The 18,758-nt window shown below is 38.2% G+C and overlaps 4 protein-coding genes across 4 annotated transcripts; all 4 read right to left on the reverse strand.

Moving 5' to 3' along the window:
• LOC18769600 (vacuolar protein sorting-associated protein 35A) lies at positions 917 to 7,764 on the reverse strand. Its single transcript, XM_007203726.2, has 21 exons — positions 7,598 to 7,764; positions 7,404 to 7,500; positions 7,154 to 7,277; positions 6,504 to 6,689; positions 6,312 to 6,399; positions 6,062 to 6,118; positions 5,875 to 5,964; positions 5,638 to 5,760; positions 4,963 to 5,097; positions 4,600 to 4,716; positions 4,185 to 4,424; positions 4,048 to 4,113; positions 3,795 to 3,884; positions 3,222 to 3,311; positions 2,777 to 2,866; positions 2,591 to 2,659; positions 2,422 to 2,502; positions 2,158 to 2,265; positions 1,975 to 2,078; positions 1,578 to 1,691; positions 917 to 1,485 (listed from the first exon to the last, which is right to left on the reverse strand). The coding sequence occupies exons 1-21, from the start codon at positions 7,688 to 7,690 to the stop codon at positions 1,275 to 1,277; spliced, it is 2,373 nt and encodes a 790-aa protein (XP_007203788.1). The 5' UTR covers positions 7,691 to 7,764; the 3' UTR covers positions 917 to 1,274.
• Positions 8,504 to 12,362, reverse strand: LOC18770818 (putative mediator of RNA polymerase II transcription subunit 26). Its single transcript, XM_007203594.2, has 3 exons — positions 11,999 to 12,362; positions 9,773 to 10,097; positions 8,504 to 9,659 (listed from the first exon to the last, which is right to left on the reverse strand). The coding sequence occupies exons 1-3, from the start codon at positions 12,077 to 12,079 to the stop codon at positions 8,806 to 8,808; spliced, it is 1,260 nt and encodes a 419-aa protein (XP_007203656.1). The 5' UTR covers positions 12,080 to 12,362; the 3' UTR covers positions 8,504 to 8,805.
• On the reverse strand, positions 14,200 to 15,180 carry LOC18770688 (heavy metal-associated isoprenylated plant protein 27). Its single transcript, XM_007202876.2, has 2 exons — positions 15,064 to 15,180; positions 14,200 to 14,727 (listed from the first exon to the last, which is right to left on the reverse strand). Exons 1-2 carry the CDS (start codon positions 15,142 to 15,144, stop codon positions 14,341 to 14,343), a joined length of 468 nt encoding a protein of 155 aa, XP_007202938.1. The 5' UTR covers positions 15,145 to 15,180; the 3' UTR covers positions 14,200 to 14,340.
• Positions 16,082 to 18,444, reverse strand: LOC18769971. The gene is made up of 4 exons (XM_020569019.1): positions 17,907 to 18,444; positions 17,598 to 17,818; positions 17,224 to 17,432; positions 16,082 to 17,129 (listed from the first exon to the last, which is right to left on the reverse strand). The coding sequence occupies exons 1-4, from the start codon at positions 18,442 to 18,444 to the stop codon at positions 16,082 to 16,084; spliced, it is 2,016 nt and encodes a 671-aa protein (XP_020424608.1).

Below are 18,758 nucleotides of genomic sequence, written 5' to 3' on the forward strand. Positions count from 1 at the left end.
TTGTGGGTCTTTTCAGTTTTGGTTTTTTTAACTTTTGTGGTTTGCCTCTTATACAAAACATAGTCCTGAATGAGATTATAGATTAATAAATTTATTGGTGAGTTGGGGAGGGACCAATGCTAGAGAGGGATCTGTTCATCAAATAGGATAATTGTAAACTGATTTTAACACAAGCAACATGTGCTAGATTGGCGGCTAGGATGGGAATTTAAGATATGATTTTTCTTCTTTAATGAAACCACCATGACCTAGTTTGAGCAGCTGATGACTTTAGGCATGCATCAGGGTGTCTTCACACTAGGGGACCAATTGTAAGACAATATATATTATATACAAGTGATTATATTGGAGATTAACACGTAGGGAAAAAAGGGAGGCGGTAAAGTTCATACTTCCAAATATTAAACAAAAAAAGAAGGAACAAACCACCGGAAGAGCAATTAAAAAAAAGTAAATTCGAGCTCATTACATCAAAATAAGCTTTCCATTATTTCATTGCCCAATGTCAAGGAACTCGGCCAGGGATGGGAATGGCATAACTTATAAGACCTCCCAACCCTCATGAACCAAAGCCATGGTCCAATTGGTCATGACCCTGTAACATTCCCACCATGGTTCCATGGCAACGCTGCAACCATTGATCTAAAGAGTGGAGAGATCGAGTGGGCGAGGAGGGAGGAGTTTGAAAGTCCAAAACTATAAATGAGAAAAAAGGAAGAAAAAAAGTCTATGGAGTTGTCTTCAGCACACAATCAGAAATCACCTTTGTTGTTCAATCTTTACAAGAAACAATTGCACGAATCATACTGGAAAAACAAGGCCAACGAACTTTAAATTGAAGAAGAAAAAAAAGGCCGTGAACAAGTAAACTCATTGTAAGAGAGAGACTGATGAACACATAAAAGAGAGATGTGATTGGGTCTCCTCTAATCTAAGTCGAGTAAAAATAACGTAGGGCTGGCTAATCAAATATATGTTGTACATTGCACTATTGTAGTAACGAAATCAGTATACAGAGAGACTTCCTAGACGAATGACCATTTAACCACAGTAAATATCCTATTGGCCCCAGTGGAGTGGACCCCACTGGTCTAGTAGCCACGGGAGCCAATTCAACATCAGGGATAAAGCATACAATCTGATTCTCTCGGGTCTCAACGAAACAAAACAGTCAAAAAGAAGGAAATCAGTTCGCAGCCTCCACACCAAGGGTTTACTATCTGCAACTCTCACATTAATAACAAATATTCTTCGGCATCTGGTGGTTGAGCAGGTCACACTTTGATGGACTCGTATCTTTCACCAACTGCGCCACCTTTCTGCTTCTGGAACTGGATGTACCGCAGTGTGCTGGCAAAGAAAGCATCTGTAGCCGGCTCTGGTGAGGTCGAGTCGCTATGCAGTTCAGTTGTGATCAATTCAATCAGGCTTTGGACTGAAGCAACAGTTATCTGTGGGTTCCCCTTCTCGAAGAAATATAGGTACCTGAAAACACAATAAAGTAAGGCCTTCTCTTTCACTAGTATAATAGAAGATACAGAAATGAGGCTTGGTACAATCCCTTCAGTAACTATTACTTGTTCAGTATTTCAACAAAGAGCGCCACTGGGCCGGTGCTACCCCGAGTTGCATTGGACATCTGTTGGGCAGCATTTGCAATTCTTAAAGCTCGCTTTAGGCAAATCAGTACCCTGGATAGAAATTTTGTACAAGAGAAGACGAATGAATTATAACCAAACAAGGCAATGGGCATTTTCATAGTATAAACCAGGAACGGCTCCAATAAGATTTTTATAATTGGAAATCATCTCTTCACTTCCCATCTTTTTCCATTTTAACTCCTAAATGTCCTTCAGACACCCAAATAAATGATAGTGATAATCTAGTACTTATTATCTTTTAAGAGTTCACGCTTAAAAAAGGAAAAGATAAAAAGCACTCCAACAGTCGAAATGAAGAGAGAGAGACAAACACCTTTCTCCATCCTTCATGGTTTCTTGATCATCAACCCAGAAGAGATGCGAGCAAGCATAAACAGCTCGGCACTGATCAGGCTTCTTTAAAAGCTTCGCCGAATACTGATCAAAGACAACGCATTAAGTAAGATTTTCAGAAGAAAAGGACAGATAGATCTAGAGCTAATGAAATTAGGATTACCCCTGTGGCTTTGTGAGTTAAAGTATCCCTGTTCTCAACACCAAATACATGCATCCTCTGGAGAGTCCCAATAATCAAATGAATTGCAGTCACCTGTGCTTTTGAATCCTATTAAAGCAAAATTGCAAACAAGACAGATTAGATATAATTCAGTGTTCAAAAAGGAAAGAGAAGATACAATCTAGTGTTCCATTGAAAAACAAATGGAACAAGGTATAACACTGCCAAATAGGATTAGCTCCCAAGCAAAAGGGGGACACTTACTGAAATTTCTTCTTCGTAAAGAATATATGCTTGGGTGAAGAATTCATATGCAACAGGTTCCAAATCACAGTCATTTGCAGCCTAATTGATGAAAAATAAGAGGCATTCAATTAGGGATAACATTTGTTAGGTCATCTACTTTATTTATAAACCAAACATTTCAACGTACCTCCGCACATTGCAAGTATAACCGTAATGCCAGTTCAGGTGCTGGAACATTCAGCAGAGCCTCAATAGTCTGAAGTAATAAACCAGAAGTGTTATCCCATAGCTAGAAATATCAGAGGTCTAAGCTCAAACTGTTTGTGGATATACAAAAATGCGAGCCTTTTGAAAGCTTTCACTAACAATTTACCTGAGTCAAGAGCTGAAAAAGTTTCTTTGGTGTGGTTGATGCTTCATCTCCAAAAGGATTCTCATCCTGGGCTTGCAATTTCCTAACCAACTGCAGATTACAGATAAATCATATACAATGCAGATGGAGAGTGGTAAAAAGAAACAGATCATTAATTCCACGAAGAACAGGTTACTCAAAACTCTACTCTCGAGTAGAAAGGAGGAGCAAAAAGGGCAGCCACCTCTCATTTGTCACAAGTTCCCATTCTTGTCAAAGAATTATACAATTGATCAACAAAATAATGACAGAAACCAGAATTTGAGACCAAGCTATGATGCCACAACAATAATTGCACCATACCTATTCTTGAAATTTCAACAAATAGACTCAAAAAGCAAAAAGCTTACTAGCATAAAAATATAGCACATCCAACTGTTACATGATAAGGTAGACAGAAGGATACCTTTAGAGAAGAGAAAACTAGGGGAGGGACAGTAAAAGGTAGACGCTTTGGTCCTCCAGTAAGGATGTGCTTCTTCACAGTACATATGATCTGCAATTCAGTACAACGAGTATGACAAACATCAGGGATGAATGGTGCTCAAATTCATGTAAGATCCCTTGAAAGAAGAATCAATACACAGAGTAATCTGCATCTACTACAATTTCTATAATCTATATACCAACTAAATTGCCCATAAGTGATAATGTGATGTCTTCCATCAATATAAGACAAATATCCCACAAGCAGGAGTGGGGTAGCATGAAATCAAGGCACGACAACATAACTGTCACGTCAGTTCAAAATGCAAAAATGGTAGCTCTTGTAACATTTTCCGTATACTAGCACAGAAAGATGAGAAAACAATGAAAACATAAGGAGAAGGATATAACTCAGGAAGACTCCAAGAATTAATCAGAATCCCTTTCATTGGGATAACCTCAACAGATGATCATGTAACATAAGAGTAAAAAACAGAAGCTATGCAGACATATGAAAGAGGCACAAGAATATTATGCTCAACAAATCAAATACCTTGAACATCTCTTCAGAATCATCATTAGAGAACATTTGAATAAGTCGTGCAACTGAATTTTGCTCCTCCTTGAAATCCTCTTCATCAACCTAGAGTTGAGAGAAAAGATATGTTCACATCCAAAGCGTGTGGATTGACATAAGAAATAATTGGATATATCGGTTTAAAATCAGAGGAGAATATTGTAGAAGCCTAAAGAAGAGCTTTTGTATCATCAACAAATGTATGACCAATAACATATATAGAAATCACCTCATCATCAGGAGTTCCATCCAAATCCTCAATAAGTCCTTTTATCAATTCAAACAATGCCTCAACCTGTAAAACATAGCTTTCAATGTCATTAAGAAGTAAACTCAGAGAGAAGGGCAAACAATGTAAAGGCATACCTTCTCAGCAGTTAAAACATGAGTCGTATTTTTCATAATGCTTTGAATTATAACAGTAGCCATGACTTTATTTGTTCCGCTATCAAGGAATTCTAGGACACGTGGATAATTTGAAAGCTTCAAAGCAGTGACAATATCATTGTATTTCTCAAGTGGAGCGCTTAAAAGAGCAACCACTTGCTTTGTAGCCCTGCTGTCTTCAATTTTCCCTTTTCCAGAAAGTTTCTTAACAAATGATCCCTGAAAAGAGAACAAAAATGGAACAAATTACATATGTGCTGACCTTTTTATACAACAATATCTAAACAAGTACTCATAATAAATAACCCATTGATCAATTTACAAAACAGCAGGATATACACAGAAGATAGATCTAAGGATGCATATGTTAAAACAGTTCGTAAAGGGAACATACCAACACTTGATCAGCATAATCGAGTCGATCAGGGTGCACATGGAGGGTGAATTTAAGAAGAGATGAATATAAAGTTACAACACCTATGATAGGCATGTCAACTTGTGCTTCAATCACCTGCATTGGCATATTATTTAGGTATCAATATGACTGCAAATAAATACACAGAGATGCTCGTAAACACAAATATCAAGACAGTTTATATGTAAAACGAACGCCTTATCCTGCAGAAGAACAAGAAGTTCACAAAAGCTTGTGGAGTCCATGTGCAACCACTTGGTGACAGTAGATAAGAAAAAAAGATAATTAAAGAATAACACAAGCCCTGTATTTAATTGCCAACTTACTACACACAAGCTTTACCTTTCCAATAGCGTTGCTCAGTTTGGAAAAAGCTTCTACTTGTAAAAACTCAGGCAACACTTCTGTACTTGAAGCAGCATAATTTGAGAGCCTTTCCATTAATTGGGATAGAACTGTCTTGATATCAACAGATGGCTATAAAAAGGAAAGTCCGACAATCAGAGGAGAAATAAGTTAAAAAGACGATGATGAATGTAAATCCACAAAATATACATAATATGACAACATTCTCAAGAAAATTTCAAACACAGACAAAAAAAAATTCTAAATTAAGAGTATACCCAAATAAAGTCCATAAACTATTAGCCCAATCATTAACTAATTTATTAAATGAAAGCAGAACGTGAATGTAACATTCCATTCATCCATTCTTGGAGAGTTGACGCTCCACTTCTCTTCCTATGAAAAATTATATGCATCTATCCACGCAGCTAAAAATTAGTGCAACATGTCATAACAAAATGTCAAGACCTCTTACAATAAAGAAGGTGCATAAAATCCAAGACGACAGCAAATCACAAAAGAACCTTCAGTTTCAAAAGATCAGTGCATAAAACCCATGAAGGCAAGATATGAAATAGTACAGTATAAACAAAATACTGACTATGTTGGTAATGTGTCATGAATCAGAAACAATTCGGATCGCACACAATTTGTGCACATGATGTTAGCTACCTGAAGTTGAGGGCAAGCACCCAATAATATATCAAGAGTTTGCAAGTGGTACTCATCCGGGAAGACTTGAATTATGCAATCCATTAAATAAAACTGTGCAAGCTCATCTTTACAATTGACAACCTGTTAAAAAAAAGTTTTCAAGTGATGAAGCCACCTTTTATGGTTAACAGGTGAGAGTCACGCATGATAAGCTTTAAAAAATTGACCAATAAGATAAATCGAAATCAACCAGACCTGCTCCAAGACTCTCGGAAGTACTGTATCCTTGTATAACTCCAGATCGACACCTTCTATCTGGCTGAGGACATGCAGGTTTTTACCAACCTAAAGGAACAACAGAGAAGCCTTCTGTAAGCGTTCACTGCATACGTGCACAACATTATAGGAGAGAAATCAACCATCTATCAGTTACTGAGATTACAAGATCACGTAGCTCGCTCCTTTCTTTCTCCCGTTTCTCCTTTTCCCGGGCAGGTCCCTGCAGACCAGAAAGCCCGATAGCAAGCCTCAACTCAGGATCAGCTAAGAGTATGAATGATTCACAAGCACTACAACACCTGCATGACCAGAAAGCATGCCCTCATGACATATTTTTACCTTCATGACATGCAAGCATTGTGGTACCCATGCATGTCTAAACATGACAGCGCTCTATAAAAGTATCAACCAACCTGATGCTGCATCCGCACCCAAAGTTTGTTCATCTCAGTGAAATTTTGGAGCACAAACTCAACAGCATCCTTGACAGTGTCAGCATCTCTGCATAAGTTAAGAATACCGACAAATCAAATTGAATCAAATGCAAGCACGTTTACCTAACACAGAAAAATGATATAGGAATGAATGATATCTGGTTTCCTTACCCTTCATATTCAGAACCAATATCAGGCAATTTATCCCTACTCACTTGAGAAAGGTAACTCCTTAAGAAAAGCCCACGTACAGGATTCTGAATGCCCCTGGACATTTCCACGAGATCTTTCAGAACATCCTTGGCAGGAGCCTCCTTAGATTTGATGTACACAGATCCTACTGTACAGAGAAGATACCTGATAGAGATCATGAAACTCACATATTAGCCATGGAAACGCTATAGCTATGATTTATTCTTCACGTTAGATGAATTCAACACACTCAAAGGAACAAACTGAAAGGACAAATCAACCAACTCACATTTGTATAAAACTACATTACAAAGACACCGATACTAGATCAAATCATCAATTGCAGTTTCGGCTAATTGAGGGTCTTTGGATAAGGTTTAGTATTGTATTAGTGAATTTGTTAAATTGTAGCATGTTAACTGATTTTAAACTAACAGAATTACAGTACAGGAAGAAATAAGACCACAATGCTAATTAGGTGAATAAGATGGTATGTGCAGCATAGTTCACAAACAGGGTCATATCCTGGGCACTCTTAATGAACTACCGAAGCCAAAAACTAAGTAAGTGATACATGTGCAACTGAAGATTAACAATTAGGTAGAGTTTTTAACACAATTAAGACTTACAATCTGGGCAATATGTTGCCAGCATGCTGCACAAGCTCATAGAGATCGATAATGGAGCAACCGCGCCGAGCCTCCTCCTTGAAGAACATCTCCAATTTCCTCAATTCGTCAAACGCTCGCATATCTAAGGGCATCCAAACCACAAAATCACCAAGCCAAAAACTAAGCACACGTTCAGAATTTCCCAAACTGCAAAAAGAAGCCAAGACAATATCTCAACCTCACTGGATCACCGAGAAGAAGTACTTACAGAGTTCGTAGTATTTGTGAGGGGAAAGCTTCGAGGTTCGAAGTTCCGAAAGCATCTGAGCTGAATACTTGAGGGCATCTCTGAGATTGTTCGAGTCCTGACGGAAAAAAAGGGCTTCACTCAATTTTCAGGGAGAACAAACAAGGTCTAAAATCAGAGAGCAAAGAATTAAGGATTTGATTGATTGGAGTTACCAGAGCGCGATGCATATAGAAGGCGTTTTGTTGAAGGCCGGAGATTCCCGCTGCCAGCCATTTCTCTTCATCTTCCACTCCGTCCGAGATCATCTTCTCTCTCTCAGTCTCGCTCGCTCGCTCTCTCTCTCTCTCTCTCTCTCTCTCTCTCTCTCTTTCTCTCTCTCTCTCTGTGAAGTTGCGTTTTGACCAGTCTGGTTTGGCCTCAACTGCCCGTCCAATTCTATTTGGTCGAGCCTGTCTGTGAAACTGGATCCGGACCCGGTTTGATGGGTTATTTCTTTCTTTATCAATCCCTTATTTGGGCCCTTTGGTTTTGGAAAGGAAAAAGGCTCAGTATTCACTAACCAAAAATCTTATTTCTCCGAGTTTTTCTAAAATTACAACAATAAACTTGGTAAAGTTAATAGTTCCTTAATCATTTCGAGATTGTTGAAAATTATAAAGGAAATCCTTCCATACTACCTACGACAAGTGTTCATAGTGTTTTTAGTTGTATGAGATATTCAGAGAAATGTTAATAGTGTTTGTAGTCGTATGAGATATTCAGAAAATAGTGGAATGTGTTCGTAATTATATGTGATGTTTAGATATTTAGAGAGTATGAGATATTCAGGAAATGGTGGAATGTGTTCATAATCATATGTGATGTTTAGATGTTTAGAGAGTGATCGTAAGAGACCGATCAAAGAATTCCTTTATAATTTTTTATAAGGAGGATGCGAATTACAATTAATTATTCTGCTTAAACGAGTAATAAACCTTAAGCCAATCAGACCGTTGTAGCATACAATTACTAGTTAGAGACCGGCAGCTAATGAACGTCATTAGACGAAGTACACAAGGCTGATGACAACTGAGTGAGCAGAAGAACCAACTACCAAAAACAAAGGGAGAATGCCAAAATTATGAGAAACGGAATATGATATTATAATTTATCAAAGAATTGCAAAGTTGTGATACATCAAGATGCCATCTACCTACAAAAAGAAGAAACCTTTAATTCCTCAATCTCTACCACCCAATGCTATTTTTTTTCTTTTTTTCTTTTTTCCAACCCAACCAGGCACAAGAGGCAAACAACAGCACAAAAGCCGGAAACAAACTCTTCACACTTTCTGCACCTAGAACACGTATGAAGAACAAAGTTCACTGGAGCTCCTCACTTGTCTTTCTTCCACTTTCCAATGCAGTTTTCCAAGGGCAGTTCAGAACGGTACTGTAAAGGGCAAAGTGTATATATCGGCCTCGGGCAACTCGCGAGCACATGGCCAAGACGCTGAGTCTCCATAGCTCAAGCTGCCACTCACAAATATTCGTTCATCAGCCATGCAGCTCCGGTTCTGCTTTGTCTCAAACAACCATCCCTGATCATCAACATCCATGGGAAAGCTTTGCAACAAAGGATGTTGATCCCAGTTTTCAATTAGCTCTGTGTATTTCGATGTTATAGAAAGTGAAGCACTACCAGTTGCTCGGAGCTTTTCTTTACCAAGTCTGACAGGGACTTCTTTGCCAGAATTTCCAAAAGTAGAGCAGCGATGTTGTCCCTCATCTCTGCCTTGTCTAGGAGCAGCTTCATGCATTCCTTGTACAAAGGCATTATCAGTCCTTCCCGAGGCAGAGCAAGGCTGTTCTTGGCTGGGTAGCACTTGCGGATCTTTGTGCCTTTGGAGAGACAACCGGGAAGGCTGTTGTTGGCTGGGTAGCATTTGTGGACCTGTGTGCCTTTGGAGAGACAGTCGGTAAGGCTGTTCTTGGCTTGGAAGCACTTGTGGATCTTTATGCCTTTGGAGAGACAACTGAGAAGGCTGTTCTTGGCTTGGAAGCACTTGTGGATCTTTGTGCCTTTGGAGAGACAGACGGGAAGGCTGTTCTTGGCTGGGAAGCACTTGTGGATCTTTGTGCCTTTGAAGAGACAACCGGGAAGGTTGTTCTTGGCTGGGTAGCATTTGTGGATCTTTGTGCTTCTGAATAGGCAACTGGCAAGGTTGTTCCTCTCTGAGTAGCACTTCAGGATCTTTGTGCCTTTGGAGAGGCAACCGGATCCGGAAAATGCTTGCTTCACATCATAATAACATTTGGAATAAAGAATATCAGTGCCCATGAGAAGCTAACAAACCCAACAGGCAAGCAACCTTCTTCCAGGTAAGGAAGAAACATAAACACACTCACCAGAATTATGCATGCCATCAGGGTACGATTTCTGCTTCGGCCTTTTGTTGCTGTCAACAGTGCTATCAGAAGAATTCTGGGAACCAACTGGATGTTCGTGCTCTTCAGTAAGGGTACTCTTGTCAAGGTTTTCTATTTCATGCTTTCTTTTCTTTCCATGGTCTCTACCTTTCTCGTCTTCTTGATGCCTTTCATCTTTGTGCCTTTTTTTATGACCGTGCTTCTTATTTTCAAGCTCCCCATTTTCTCTAGCCTTCTTTTCTTTCTTCTCTCGTTTTTTCTCTCTCTTCTTTTCTTTCTCGGCCTTTCCATCTTCTCTTTGGAGCTTCAAATAACAAGAGTAACCATCAATTTTTGAACTCATTAAGGAACATTTCAACAGAAAGTCACAAAAACAAGCAAGCAAAAGCAAACAGCAATTTCTTGTATATGACATCCTTTTAAGATCAATTTTCAGTTAAGAAGTATGAGGACGCTTGAGGTCAGGAGGAGATGTAAGAGAACAATAGCCCTCATGCAATCAACATTGAAGCCAGAACCAGCTTCACATGATCTATGATGAGAATTTCTGTATCAAATTTTGGTATGTGACATCAATAACAATGTCATTGTTCCAACAAGCACCTAAACCAATCAGTGTGCAGAATTTAGAATAGAAACTACACCAACTTCTTTAGACGCACCATCGATACTTACTTTGTTGCATAGAGATAGCACTAACCATAGCACATCCTCCACTCAAATGGAATAAGTATTAACGTTCAGCTAGCAGGAGGGTATTTAAAGGTGAAACTCTATAAATAAAATATGATCAATGCAACTCCAACGAAAAACGACATGAATGTTCATTTTCTGCCTTGAAGAGGACTCGAACCTCCACGCTCTTAAGCACAAGACAATTTTATGTCTCGCGTGTCTACCATTTCCACCACCAAGGCATCTTTAAACATAACTTAAACCATACACGTCCCCCAGAAAAACAAACAACAAAAAAAGAACTCAAGTCCTACAACATACGCCACATCCCCAACCCACCAGTTGACATATCTAAGCGTACTTCTTTACATGTACACCAAGCAAAATTTTATAACATTATTTGATGCATGAACTTACCCAGTCTAATAAACTTAACTTAAATTAACACCCAAACAATAAGATACTTAACAACCTCTAAACTGATTATGAGTCTCTAAGGACACAATTAACCTCAATCACTTCATAATCCACTGTACTGCAAACTCATTCTTGGTTATCTCAAACTTTCAAACTATTTTCAACATAGTGAGAACTATAATGAGTTTCAAACAAGCCAGGACATGCTTACATATATACACATATACTTCTCAAAACATCTCATCTCATAAATAACGCAAGAATGTCATGCATTTCCATCTCATACATCTCAAATCATCTCCGCTTATTTTCCACATAATACAATCCCAAGCTTAACAACTTGGCACTGTGAAATGCCTAGAAGATATCATAAACACAGGCAAACGCATGCATTAGCAAAAACCTATTCAGCTATGGTTGAAGGCCAAACGACACAATTAGAAACCAGAGCATAGCATCAAGGAATACAAAGAGGTATCAAGCCTGGTTGTTTGATTCCAAATACCATGAACACTTCACGTGCAAACAGATGACTACCATTGACACACATCAACCGAAATGTTACCAAGTTACTACCAAAGTTTCAGAATACCATTTTCAATTCGTACAAGGAAGACAGCAGACAATAATGTGCCACAAGCATGAACACAAGATGTAAATACCGCAGTACAAGTACAACTTGGACAAAGATTGGTCTTCCTACTTTAATCAAACACCGGGATGATGTTTTTGATATATTAACATTAAGAGTCCAATGGCAAAGACAACAATTTGGGAAAGGGGCAATTGCTAGAGATATATATATACAAACGAGCAGTCATCCATTCAACGATGCTTGGGAGGTTTGATAATGATTACTGGCTTATGTTAGGTTCCCAGGGGATTTAAAAGAGCTATCGATTGTAAAACCCACCATACAGTTCTGGTAAAACGGTCTTTTCATTTTTATTCCTTCTTTTTTTCATTTTTTTTGTTTGCTCTTTGTTGGGTTCTCATAAGTACAAAAGCATTATCATAGGAGAGCTGAATATACACATATCGAAAAGAACCCAATCGAACACACTACGTCGAGCACAAAGTCAAAGACCCACAAAGCAACGATGCTCAACAAACCTTAATCGATTCGATTAGGGCCTCATCGTTGATCCCCTTCTTCACGTATCGAGGAGAGGGATACGGAAAGCACCGAGACATTACACCAGCAACCGAATCATAAGCGATACAAGTTTAAACAAACTGATTCTTGATGTTTGAGAACAAAGATTTTCTCAAACCCTAGCTTGAAAAAGATCGCAATAGAATGCGACTAGGGTTTTGATCCTTGTCTCAACGGTTAATTTGATTTATATATGTCCCGCGCAGACAGTTTTGAGTAGAAAGAGAGGGAACAAATTCTAGGGTTAAGGTTTGGAGGGAGAAATCAATAGAGACCGAAAGGATTTTGGGACGAGAGAGGCCCCAGATCCAGAATGTGTAGCTCACCCCAAAGAGCAGTATTTATAGTAGGTATTGCGTCTGCCTGCCAACGCTCTTTGGACACCACACACCCCAAAACGACGTCGTCTGTGCACTTAGCAACGCAAGGCCAGAAATATGTGTTAGGGTTGGACTAATATTTGTCAAGCCTAACATAATATTAATTGTATCATGTAAATTAGCCCAGTCCAACATTATGGGTTGTGCTGCTAACCTAGGCCCAATTTTCCTTTATATATATATATATATATATATATATATATATACAGTCCCCTTCTATTGAAGGATCCCTCAAATAATTTATTTGAGGGACGCCCTTTAGAGTACCCTACAATTCTTTTCCCAATAATCCAAACCATCTATTTTTTAGGTATTCATTCATAGATCATCCTTACAAAAAATTAGACAAATCGGAAACCGTTTCGACATCCAATTGTGTCTTACAAAATCAATGAACACGGTGCTTTAAGAAAAGTACTAAAATTTCAATAACTCAATTGAGTGGTCACATGATATCGGATTCAAGTGATTTTTTGTAGAGATGATCTTTGAATGAGTATCTACAAAATAGACGGTTTGGATTAGTGAAATACAATCCGGAATGGGGCCTACAAGAGGTGTCCCTCAAATAAGCTTATTTGAGGGATCCCTCAATGGAAGCTCTCTGTATATATATATATATATATATATATATATAGTTAGCTTTAGTTGAGGGGTCCTTAAAATAAGTTATTTGAGTGACATCTTTATAGGGCCCACTTTATATTGTATTTTACTAATCCAAACCATCGATTTTGTAGAAATTCATTCAAAGATCATCTATACAAAAAAACCACTTGAATCCTATATAATTTGACCACTTAATTAAATTATTTAAATTTTAATACTTTCTTAAAGCACCGAGTATTGTATTGAAAAATACGTACATATGTGTACAATATGAGTATTGTACTTTTGTTTAAAAAAAAACATGTATTTTACCGAGTTTTTAAGACATGTACAGAAAATATGTGTATTATTGAAAAATAGGTACGTACGGAAATAATACGAGTATTAAACGTGAAAATACTAAATTATTTACACAGGTAATAACTCTGGAAAAGTAAAAATATCAAAAGGGGACAATAGAGACTCGAGTAATTGCCTAATAGTGATGGATAATGATCTAAACTACTCTTATCGATAAATGAAAATCAGGAAAAAAAATTTAAAAAAGGATCCCAATATATATATATAAAGAGTATAGTCGGGTGGCTAGACTATTTTGAAAATAAAATAAAAAATAATACCCAAGTATAGATAAAATAAAACATGCGTATAGCCGCGTGGCTATACTATATTACTATTTATAAGGGAAAAAAAAAAGGACAGGCCTCGCGCCTATTCTATTTTTAAATAAAAAAACGTATAGCCGCCCGGCTATACATTTTTTAAAAAATAACCATAGGAAAGCCGCGCGGCTATATTATTTATATAAAAAAGGACCCGCCTGGTGGCTAGGTCCCCACGTGTGAAAACCAGTATAGCCGTACGGCTATACTATTTTTAAAAAAACCCATAGTAAAGCCGTCCGGCTATACTATTTTTTAAAAAATAATTATCATAGTATAGCCGCGCGGCTATACCTTTTTAGAAAAAAAGTGCCCACCTCGTTGCATTAGTTTATAATTTGCCATCCAAAAGACATTCAACAAAAGTTTGTTGGACCAAATAGTGTCGATCAGTATACCAAATGATCATACACTTATTTGATCGGTGGATGGTTCTTCTCTATCGCGTATATAAAAAAAAATACAGAATTACTTGAAAATCTATAACAATAAAAAGATTTGGTTCTTTGTAATCTTGGTAAAAAAAATAAAAAATTTGGTACTTCAACTCCATTGACATAAACGAATTTTTACAGCTAGTATTACTGCTACTTACTACTGAAGCGTTACAAAATTTACAAGTGCAATTAGAACATATTTAGATAATAATTACATGACCACACATGCATTTGGGTTGTCGTCGCTAAACGCCGTCGTATACTTCACTTCAGTGGAGCTGGCACGTGCGATAGCCGAGGCCACCGGATCCTCCAGGACGTTCCGCACGTACCCAGGTGGGGCCTTCCTGTCATAAGCCTCCGGAGCATACGGATGCGGAACAACATCGTACGGTACATAGGGCCATAAATCAGCCTTCTTCCCCGTCCGATGCCTGACACGATGCAATACCTTGTTGGGGTCCACATAGCCAATCACGGTGAGCTTGCTCAGCTTGCGGTCCACCTCAACCTGTGTGACTCCCTTCATGCCTTGCACTGATTTCTTCACTATTCTCTCACACCCTTCACAGTCCATCCTCACTTTGATCTCCACCGTCTAATGTTATAACCCAATAAACAAAAATAATTAAAATAAAATTCCACACCTATATTATTATATATTATATAGAGTAATTCTTTTCTTTTTTCTTTTAAGAAATAGTGTAATTCTTACAAACCAATAGATAGTTAAAAAAAAATATACTAAATGAAGAAGCGGGATGTGAATAAAGAAAATAAAAATTTCTGAATATTTAAATAGTCATACTGTGAATCTAAATTGCACATTCATAAAAATTAAATTGATCAATAATTCAGATTCGGAGATTCGGAATCGAGAACATTCCTCATAGGGTAGGGTAGGGTATCTAGTAGCATATACATACACACATACCTGTAATTGCTTGTTTTTCTTTAGCCTCTCATGACTGTGAGAGCAGTCACAAAGCTCATAGACTTTACTCAGAAGACCCATTCTGCATGCAAAGTTGAAGGTAGAAAAAATTGTTCAAGGGCGATGCTTGATCATGTACAAAACATCAGCATGAGCCGCCAAACTGTTTGTGCGTGTGGGTGTAGGATGTTGACATGTGTATTTTTCTGTAAATGTGGAGGAGTCTAGAAACTACACGTTGTTGTTGATGGATGTTTGGGCTTATCACATTTGGTTCACGTTTGATGTCCATCTACAATACAAGAGTATAAAACTACAAGTTATTGCTACATGTCAGCATACTGATAGTAGCTAATGTAGGTATTGCTCTGTCTGGCTGCCACAGAGTCCTAAAACGACCACGTTTCTGCCCTTTGCATACTGGTCGAACCCAGCACGATATTAACTGGGTCATGTAAATTGACCCAGTCCATCTTTATGGGCTCAGGGCTGTCCTAACCCAGGCCCAACAACAATTAGACCCAGATTGAACAAGCCCCATTCATTCTGGTCTTTATTATTATTATTATTATTTTAAATTTAAAAGCCATTTTTGTTTTCTTTCAAATAAAATTGATTAGATATTATTTCATTTTCAGGACCTTTTCGAAGATGGATCTCTGCATTGTGGGTGCCCTTGTTCCTCTTGTATTAGTTTTTATATTTGTTTTGAGTACAAGTTATAGTTTAAACTATAAAAGAGAGGAGTTTCTCGCATACACGTATATAACTAAGATGTCATGGACCGTGATAGTTCGAACATGAAACTTCTTGTTTGTAAGTTAATGATATTTTTCACTAGACTAGACTCGTTGATATTAGCTCTCAATACATTAGAAATCTAAGAAAGCAAAGAAACGGGTCTGCCTGTTGATGTGATATATTCTCAATCCCTTTAATAACTATGTTCCATATATATATCCTTAAAAGTTAAAAATAAACAATTTAAAAAAAAGGTGCCTAAGATTCTAAAAACCTTTTATTTTTTATGTCCTCTATGCATTTTTTTGTGTCCTTTTCCTTTATGTATATTTTTTATCTCATCGGCTTCAACATCAACTCTTGGTGGTTGGCTACTTTGGTCATCGGCTTCAACACGAATTCTTGGTGCTTGGCTACTTTGGTCATCGGCTTCAACGCGAATGCTTGGTGCACGGCTACTTTGGTCATCAGCTTCAACGCGAATGCTTGGTGCTCGGCTACTTTGGTCATCGGCTTCAACATGAATGCTTGCTAGGTGGCTACTTTGGTCATCTATCTTCATTCCATTCTCGTTGAATCTTATAAGGCCATCATACATTTCCACAACACTCTTTGAAAACTCGGTTAAGGATTTAAACACGGACGAAAACCCCGTCTGGAATCCATTCACAGTAATATTTTGTGTCTCCTCCACGCTTGTATGAAGTTTCTCCTTCTTTGAGTTTAGCCTTGTCTTAAACTCAATCACCTTGTTCTCCATCTTTTTCAACCGCTCATGCCATTCCTTTTCCTCATAACGCTTAAGTCCCATAATCCTTCTCTCCCAATAAAATACACTAGCCTGCCAATGAAGTTCTTTAGCAAGCCCATCTATCTTCCTCTTTTGTTGATGATCCTTGGCTTGTCGAACCATCAATGCTTGGACGTCCTTGCCAAAGTTTTCCATGGCACTAGCCACTGCTTTATGCGGCAGCTTATTTATGGAAGCTAACCAATTCTCACAAATTTGAGTTGATGGCAGCATGCCAACTCTACACGACCGTAGCGAGGACCACATATCGGAGTCGGCTTCACTTTCAGGAGCAACAAGCTTATGTAGCCAACCATCAAGTGCTTCAATGTATTCTTTTTGTGAAGAAACATAAGAAGCAAAGCGAGCACGCCAATTTTGAAGTTCTGCTTCAAACTCATGAGTAGCAGCAAGTTGGTGTGAGTTGTCATTACACAACTTTTCATAGGATGAACCGCTTACATACTTCACTTCGGACATGATTCTGTGTTGGGTTTCATGAGTTTCTGACATGATCTTCCAATTTTTCATCAGCCTGCAGAAAGTGGGAAACAGAGGTTATAACAAAATAATTCTAAAAAATTCAGACTCGTCATGTGTTACAAATAAATTTCTGACATCTATCTTACCCTTGTAACAACTCAATAAGTTGTGGTTGCAGCTCCTCATCTCTCAGTTTTCGAATTTTTTCAAATGTTGATTCCGCACTTCCTTTGGCAACCGAAATTCTGGAATGCAATTCAACTCGAATTTTGTCTTCAGTCTTTAGGCCATGTCCTTGGTTTCTCGAATACTGGGAGCATTTTCGATCAAATAATCTTCTGGTTTCCTCTCCAGCCTGCACATAAAAATTTAAAGATGATTCAAGTTATTCTCAAATTATCTAGGTTGTCCATATGGAGGAGGGAACACATAAGCTAAAACAATCGTATTAATTAATGATCAAGTTATGAGAAATCCATAAAACTGAATAAAGCAAATAATTCTTAGATTCATATTTTACCTTCACCTCCTCATAGAGTTTTTGCTCCAAAACATATAGCATCCCTAGTGTTAACGAATGGCACTTGGATCCCATTGCTCCATTGTCATCAAAGAGACCACCATTCAAATGGGTGATTGTTGAAGAACTTCTGGTGCTAGATCTAAGGAGGCTTTTTCGGGAGGAAGACGAAGATAATATAGATGAGACGGAGCGGCTTTTTTTGAGTTTACTTGAGTTCTCTGCACCCAAAATCATATAAACATGAATTATACACCATGACCAAGCAAATCAAAATAACAAAAAGGGCTTTAAAAGAGAAAAACCCACCTTCAGTTTCCTCCAAGGCAGATTGCATTTGATCCGTGTTGGTGCCTAGCATCCTGGTAACATCCAAACTGGAATGATAGGCCCTAAGGAATTGGACCTCAACCTCTTTCAATGCTTCCAACAATTCCCTCCCTTCTCTCACAGCCTCATCATTCAGCAAAACCAACCCAAATTCTTCCCCATCAGTCCCAGCATTATGATCCCTATTCTCTTCAACTTCTTCTCTATCATCTGAGTTTTCTTGCAGCTTTTTTTCTCTGTCTATCTCTGAAGAAGAGCTTCTAGAAATTCCAGAATCAGAAGAAGGGTAAGCATTGGTGTTTTTGGTTGGTTCAGAATCAGAATCAGATGGAGAGGAATTGCTTTCTACAAACGACCTTATAGCAGCTGCCACTGCTGACAGCGACTTGTTATACTCGCACTGTGCATCTGCAAACGCATACCTTCTCTTCACAGCCAAATTCAGCTGCCGCTTTCTCTCCCGACAAAGCAAAACCACATCGTCTTTTTTACTTTGCTTAGAGACCTTGCCACCCATGTCTCTTTTTCCTCTGAATTTCGCTTAATTCTTTAGAACGGGCTTTGGCGGGAAAGTAAGAAAGAAAAAGTTGGGTTTGCAGAACTCAACTGAAGTTACAGGCTTAGAGAGCTTCAAAGTATTGTGTCTCTTTGTTTGTTCATGGAGGGGGTATATTTATACAAGTACGAAAGAAGTCCTTGTTTCAATGGGTGATTGTAACTTTAATTTTGGGCAACTCTTGTTCTTAGCCGTTATGGCAGTGTCTGGACATCCCTTTCCTTGCAAGCATGGGAGAGTGTTGAAAACAAAAGGGTAAGTTTCTGGGGTTCGAA

The sequence above is a fragment of the Prunus persica genome, chromosome G7 (assembly GCF_000346465.2).
Source record: "Prunus persica cultivar Lovell chromosome G7, Prunus_persica_NCBIv2, whole genome shotgun sequence".
NCBI classification, from domain to species: domain Eukaryota; kingdom Viridiplantae; phylum Streptophyta; class Magnoliopsida; order Rosales; family Rosaceae; genus Prunus; species Prunus persica.

Excerpts from the sequence above, each read along its gene's own strand:
- LOC18769600 (XM_007203726.2), bottom strand. The coding sequence starts at position 7,690 with ATGATCTCGGACGGAGTGGAAGATGAAGAGAAATGGCTGGCAGCGGGA. Across the intron at positions 7,278-7,403 it reads TCACAAATACTACGAACTCT|ATATGCGAGCGTTTGACGAA; the intron begins GTAAGTACTTCT and ends GGATGCCCTTAG. Across the intron at positions 5,761-5,874 it reads TTCCGAGAGTCTTGGAGCAG|GTTGTCAATTGTAAAGATGA; the intron begins GTCTGGTTGATT and ends TTTTTTTAACAG.
- LOC18770818 (XM_007203594.2), bottom strand. The coding sequence starts at position 12,079 with ATGTCTCGGTGCTTTCCGTATCCCTCTCCTCGATACGTGAAGAAGGGG. Across the intron at positions 10,098-11,998 it reads CCCTAATCGAATCGATTAAG|CTCCAAAGAGAAGATGGAAA; the intron begins GTTTGTTGAGCA and ends TGTTATTTGAAG. Across the intron at positions 9,660-9,772 it reads TGATGGCATGCATAATTCTG|CAAGCATTTTCCGGATCCGG; the intron begins GTGAGTGTGTTT and ends TATGATGTGAAG.
- LOC18770688 (XM_007202876.2), bottom strand. The coding sequence starts at position 15,144 with ATGGGTCTTCTGAGTAAAGTCTATGAGCTTTGTGACTGCTCTCACAGT. Across the intron at positions 14,728-15,063 it reads AGAAAAACAAGCAATTACAG|ACGGTGGAGATCAAAGTGAG; the intron begins GTATGTGTGTAT and ends TTATAACATTAG.
- LOC18769971 (XM_020569019.1), bottom strand. The coding sequence starts at position 18,444 with ATGGGTGGCAAGGTCTCTAAGCAAAGTAAAAAAGACGATGTGGTTTTG. Across the intron at positions 17,819-17,906 it reads TGCCTTGGAGGAAACTGAAG|AGAACTCAAGTAAACTCAAA; the intron begins GTGGGTTTTTCT and ends TTTTGGGTGCAG. Across the intron at positions 17,433-17,597 it reads AACTCTATGAGGAGGTGAAG|GCTGGAGAGGAAACCAGAAG; the intron begins GTAAAATATGAA and ends TTTTATGTGCAG.